This window comes from Haemorhous mexicanus, chromosome 4 (assembly GCF_027477595.1).
Source record: "Haemorhous mexicanus isolate bHaeMex1 chromosome 4, bHaeMex1.pri, whole genome shotgun sequence".
Classification (NCBI taxonomy): Eukaryota; Metazoa; Chordata; class Aves; order Passeriformes; family Fringillidae; genus Haemorhous; species Haemorhous mexicanus.
In genome coordinates this window covers 50,549,051-50,555,555 of record NC_082344.1, presented here as the reverse complement: position 1 = coordinate 50,555,555, position 6,505 = coordinate 50,549,051, and the positions used below count along the sequence as shown (strand labels likewise).

The 6,505-nt window shown below is 38.5% G+C and overlaps 1 protein-coding gene across 4 annotated transcripts in view; it reads right to left on the bottom strand.

Moving 5' to 3' along the window:
• Window positions 1-503: 503 nt before the first annotated feature.
• LNX1 (ligand of numb-protein X 1) overlaps window positions 504-6,505 on the bottom strand; it is an 80,197-nt gene continuing 74,195 nt past the window's right edge. For all 4 annotated transcript variants that reach the window (XM_059844834.1, XM_059844837.1, XM_059844833.1 and 1 more), the window contains 2 exons: window positions 2,252-2,410; window positions 504-1,223 (listed from right to left, as the gene is read on the bottom strand). In XM_059844834.1, the coding sequence (XP_059700817.1) occupies window positions 1,088-1,223; window positions 2,252-2,410 (295 nt within the window). In that variant the 3' untranslated portion in view covers window positions 504-1,087. The remainder of the gene's footprint in view (window positions 1,224-2,251; window positions 2,411-6,505) is intronic.

Genomic DNA, 6,505 nt, shown 5'->3' with positions numbered 1-6,505 from the left:
CGAGCATGGTGATGATACACTTGGTAATTATGTCTGGTTTGTGTGGGTGCATAAGGATGAATTAAGCTGGATAATCGTCCCTGCTGCTTTTCAGTGGCTTAAGAGAGAGTTCGTTTTAGTCTTTGTTCTAGGGGAACAGCTGCCCTTAACATGATAAAGATTAACAAACATATCCTCTTCCCACTGCAAGCTTGTGAGATAAAAACAAGACTGTGGAACATGAGTAATTTGCAGAGAAAGACAAAGGACTATTTTAAAAGACATATAAGACCATCATCACTTTCAGATTTACTTCATGCAGAACAGTATCAAGTGTGATTGATAAGGCAGTCCCACAAAAATTTTACTGCTATTCAAAAGACTTACTGATGGTGTTAGCAGGGTGCAGTGTATTTCCTTTAAAGTAATATTCTATATAAAAATCCCAGATTTAATAGTATTAATCAGAACAAACCAGGGAAATGAGGTAATTTGGTTTTGGATGAAAATAATGTCTGTACAAGTACACAGTTACAGTTATTTTTAATTATTTTAGAAATTTCATTCACAGTTTTACAGACTAACAAACAGTACTTGAAAGTCTTGAAAATACCAGCTTCATGCTGACCATGAAAAGGTACACATAATCAAAGTGCTATTAATGTGTTGGATAAAAACCTTCACCTGATTATTGCAACTAGAAAAATTGCAAGAAATATTTCCATAAGTTATTCAAGGTTTTCTTTTTGTAAATCAAAATAAAGTGGGTGAGCAGAAGCTGTTGCTCCTTAAGTTTCATTATCATTATTATTATTATAATGCATTAAATAGATATACAGGTATGTATAAAAAAAACAACAAAAACCCTTAAGAACACAGGGAAGGAAGGACTTAAGTCTGTAGCTTGGATCACTCTGAAGTGATTTTCTGATGGGTGTCACTGCTTTGCCTAAACTTGACTTTTCTTGACATGCAGGTTGAAATTTCACAAACCTTTTCTTTATAAATACATACTTTACTCCCCAAAAAAGCAAAGACTGGTGCTCCTTTTCTTTAAAATGTTTTCCCCATGTTAAATTACTTGTCACACTCTCCATGAAGACTTGTTTTATAAAAATGTGCCAGGCCAGGACACAATTGTGAGAGTAATTTTTCCTTTTAGTTCTTTGAGCATCCTTGCCAAGCAGGCATGCATCATTCCTGATGTGTTCTTGCCATTGACAGCAAGGAGGATGTCACCGCATCTGAAAAAATAAATGCAAGACAACAATTAAACAAGGTGACTCATCTTAAATGTTTTCAAATGCTAAAGAACATCCTTAAGCTGGGGGAAGGGAAATGAGTAGTATGGTTCCTTCTCTGGCTAACTACTGTTCATAAATAATAGAATAAAGCAGGTGAAAATATTTCACTTGTTTGGGTTTCTTACAAATTTATAATTGATTAGACCTATTTGAAAGAAAACATGATATACTTCTTCTGATGTTCATTCTGATAATTCATCATCACAGAATCATAGAAGAGCTTCAGTTGAAGGGACTTCAAAGATATTCCAGTTCCAATTCTTACTCTGGCCAAGGATACCTTCTACTAGACCAGGTTGCTCAAAGCCCAAGCCAGCCTGTCGTAGAATAAGGAGGAGGCATCTACAACTCTGGGCAACCTGTTCCAGTGCTTCACCACCCTCACATTAAATAATTTCTTTTTAATATCTGGTCTAAAACTACTGAATTTCAGTTTAAAGCCATTGTCCCTTGAACTAGCGCTGCATACCCGTGTAAAAAGTCCCTTTCCAGCTTTCTTGTAGGCCCTCTTTTAATACTAGAAAGATCTGTGTTCTGAAAAACTGTACCTTTTAAGCCTTGTTAATTGATGTAAGTTTATGCCATGATTGTGCATTTACCCTCTTCAAGTGTATTGGTGTTTTCAGAGAAGGTGTTTGGTTGGGGTGTTTAGAACTGGAGACATGGGAAATCTCTGTGCTGGCATGCTTTGTACCACCCCAGAGACCAAATTGACTCTTCTTTTTACTTACATACTGGTAGATTGCTAGACATCTGAAAACATTCTGCTATGAAGGCAGATCTGTTAAACTTCAGGATATTTGTGTCCTGTTTCCATATCTCCCAGAGTTACTTCTGTTTCAGTGAGTCCTCCCCCCCCACCCCATCCCTGCCACTGCCTTAATGAAAACATGTTTTTTAAAACTCCCACAGGTTAACCAGAAGAAGAACTTACTTAAATGCTACTTTTTTTAGATAGTAATCATTACCTAATTCTGCCATCATTATATGCTGGTGTTCCCCCAACAATGGATTTGATAAAGAATGGTTTGTTCCCACTATGTTCTTCATAACCTCCTACGATGCTGAAGCCAAGACTTCCAGATGTATTTCTTCGTAATACAATTTCTTTGCAGCTGTACAAATATCTGAAATAAACCAGTTTAATTAAATGTCTTATAGTTAACTTTAGATTCCGATGAACCACTAATAACGAATCTGCCTTCTCATGGACCCATACACTGTTTTTAAGAGTTAAAGTAGTGCCATATTTCCACTGTATTAAACACCTACACTTCTTTTCTGTTCCTGTAGTACTGCTTTCCTATTACAACCAGATAACCAGTTATCCCAAAAGTAAAATTTGTCTTGGGCTTAAGTATTAAATAAGTTTTTTTTATAGGGTAGGAATCTATGCAAATGCTGTGGTTGATGTGATGGAGAAAAGCACTTAAGCCTGGATTTAATGTTTGTAAATCAGCAATTCAAAAAGCTGTATTTCTTCTACCTTGTACACCCCAATGACTTGCTTATCTTCCACATATGAGCCTGTATGTGATTAATTAGGTCAAAGTGCTCAGGCACTTACTACTGTGGTGCATGTCAAAGTGAAATAATTTTAAGGCCAATGGAATGAACTACAAAAATGACAGATTACACAAAGACAGGTATTGGTGGAATTAGGGATCCTGAGCTTTTCTTGAGTAATCTGATAAGTCACAGCATGGAAGATGAGAAACTTATCCATGTGAGTCAGTGCTTTGGAGTACTGAGTCTGCTTTCAAGCAGATAGCTTGTCCTTACTGTAATGATTAACACAAGATTTTGTAGTAAGAGAACTGAAATCTGCTTCTCCCTCCATTTGTCTTTTGAATGTATTTTATCATACTGTATGTTATGTTCATCAAAGCGTAGGTTTCAAAAGTAGGAATAGGGGAAAAGAATAGTGTTATTAGACTCTTAAATGTTCCCTAATGCTCTGAGTACATTAATTTGTTTCCTTTTTTTTTAAACCAAATTAATTCCATTTGTTTGGAGAGTGAGTGATAAAAAATTCTGTCTATAGTGCTTTACCATCTTATCATTAGTGGTGTCCCCAGGAATGCTTGAAATTTCTGAATGACTAAAAATATATTTGCTACTCCAAATCTTAAAATATAGGCTGACCTACAGCAGGCAACTGTTACAAGCTCTATTCATAGACTTTTTGGGTTTCTAAAAAGCACCTGACACTTCTATAGGAGGATAAATAGCCTTTATCTTAAAGACTGATATGCCTAGTGTTTTAAAAATTGTGCATTTTTAAATAGTGCATTTGCTGTCTTTCACAGCATAATACTAGATTAGTCCCCCAGGGCCTACAAATATTCACCTGCTGCCAGGATGGTAGGTATGCAATATTTGCACAAGAATTCACTGGTTGCTAATGTAAGAAACAGGTGACACTTGCTTCTTCCTGAGCAGCCAGGCATTATTACTTTACCATCTGTGGACTTTTCAACGTGCAAAATCTTAAACTTAAACCCTCTGTGTTTAATGGTACTTATCAAGGTCATGACCAAACAGGGCCAGGATTCAGCCATTAGTGTTATAATTCAGGGTTGATTTTGGGGCAGAGGTCTCTGCTGCCCAGTGCTACACTCATTGCCTCAAGGAGCACATTCCTGAAATTGAAAGATGATCAGCTAAATCCCAATGCCATAGAAAAGTAGTAGGCAGGCAGTTAAGGACAGGAGGTTAAAAGATAGTGAAGCCAAACACACCTTATGTGCATTCTATACATCCAGTCTATAAGGTTATTAGTTGCATGGTCTCCATCAGTCCAGAAAGAATAAATATATATTTGCTGTCAAAGTGTGTGATAAATTTAAGTAAAACAGACAGAGCATAATAGCATTAGGATTGTTCTCTCTGCCAAAGCAGAGAAAATACATGGAAACCAAGGAACAGCAGAGAACAACCACTCTGTTGTGACTCCAAGCCCCTGCTCTGCCTTTTGCCTCACCAAAGGGACTAGATGTAAGCTGCTGTGACAAGAAGGCAGTGGAGACATGGAAGTCAGGAGAAGAGGTGCTGGTGTGATGGTCAGTTTGGGAAACCCCCTTTTCTCCCCTTTTCACACGCAAAGTGTTTACAAGTTTGTCTTCTTTGGTTTCCAATACCCAAATTGGTAATTAAATATTTTTAGTTCTGAAAGTCTAGTCTGCTTTGGCCACGACAATAATGAGTGAGATTTTCCCCTGTCCATTGACCAGTGAGTTTACTCTTCCCCTTTTCACTTGCCCTGCTGTTGGTGCAGGCAGGTCCAATTCGTCATGACAGCCATAGCTAGAGACTGACTCTTAAAATAATAGGAGTGTCTAGAATGTGTTTATGCCTTTGACATTTTCTGATCTCCATCCTATGGGATAGAGGTATAAGCATGGCAGTGCATCAGTGCTGTTTGTCAGCACTGTCACAACTGTGAAAGGCAGGCTAAGCTGAGGCAAAGCTGTATGGAATGCTTCCTCCAAAGAGTTCGGTGCCTAGTCAGAGATACCTGCTCTGCCTAAGCAAAGAGCAGCCCAAAGGGAGTCCATTCTTTTAAGGGCGTTTAATCATAAAGACAAGCTACAAAGTATCATAGAGTAAAGAAAATCATATGAAGATGCTTAGTGTGTTTGAGTAGCTCATATTTTTGTGATAATGAAAGTCCCAGTCTGGGTGTTTTGACCAAGTCAAACTACCGTAACCCACTCAACTGCAACCAGTCGAAGGAGAACCATCTCCTTGGAAGAGAGCAGCTCACAGTCTTCAGCCTTTATCACTAAATACTCCAGAAGATTAGGATAAGGAATAATTTATGTGTGAACCTGCCTCAGATACAAGATTTGGGGATATACAGTGTCTAGCCACAGGGTCTTATCCTGAGCAATACTGCAACTAAGCATCAGTTACTGATGCATGAGGAATTTAATGGTGCCTGTTTTCAAGTAGTTAAATGTTCAATTCCTTGCTGATTTTCATAAAGCACAAGTAGCCTTATGCTCTAGGAGTGAAAACCAGCCCAGCTGCAGGAGGATTTCAGCACTAACAGCTATGAAAAGGATAACTCCCTCCTCCTTCCCCATTACAGTACACAAAGGGCAGCCAAGTAAGTAATATTTGAGAATTGTTTCCACCAGCATCCTACAGCCCAGACTGAGTTACTTTGGAGGTGTTTCTGTCCTAATTTCATGTTTTACATCTTGTTCTACCCCAGGTTTGCAGAATGACTTTGGCCACCTTGTCTCTTTCTCATCTCACTTTACAGATGAAGAAAAGCACTTTTGTGAAGTACTAATGTTTGTAAATGTTATGACAGGACGATCTAAAAAGTATTCTAAGTACTAGCTGAGGGAAGGAAATGTGCAGAGAGCAAAGAAAGGAGAGCAGGAAAACAAGCAAGGGTAGAAGCAGCATCACAGAGCTGGGGAAATGCTCTTCACCAGCTGTTCCCCGTTATTTCCTTTGTGCATGCTTCACAACAACATGTCCCTCTACCAATAAAGGAGTTCTGTCTTCCTAAACAACAAACAATTAAATTAGCTACCCTGAAACAAGTCTTCGGGCGAGAATGCTTAAGGTCCTGCATCACTGTTTCCTCCCACTGCCCAGCCTGCAGCCCCTCCGCTTGCGTGCAGGCCAAGTTTTGACAGATGTCAGATGCACATGTGCACGTATTTATAACCACCCCACATTGGATCGTACTACAGAAAGAACAGAGGAGCTGTTTATGTATTATTAAGCCATACAAAACTGGGAGAACCCAATTCTAAGAACTCACAAGAAAAGGACAAACTTTTAAGTGAGATCCACAAATGTTAAATCAGCAAGATGGCTTTTCCAACTCTTCGAGCTTTGGTGCAAGGGATCAGATAACTTGTCTGATTCTGCTGCTACCAACTTCATCCAGAAAAATTATATAATTCCCTAGTTCTCAATATTTGTGTCTCTTGACTGTACCCATCTCTGTAATATGCATGCAGTTCCTGGGAAATGAAGAGCTCTGTTCTAGTATTGAAAATCAGGCATTTACAGTAAGCTACTTTGAATCTTGTAACTATTATTAAAGTTAGCCTGTTTTCTACTTCATTGGTCATGGACAGAAGTCTGTAGACATGCTCTAGTGTTTACTTCAACTCAACACATTTTATGGTACAATTCCCAGGATTTTCCTCAAAATTTCATGGATTTGGACAAAGAAGGAAAGACTCTCCTGTCCT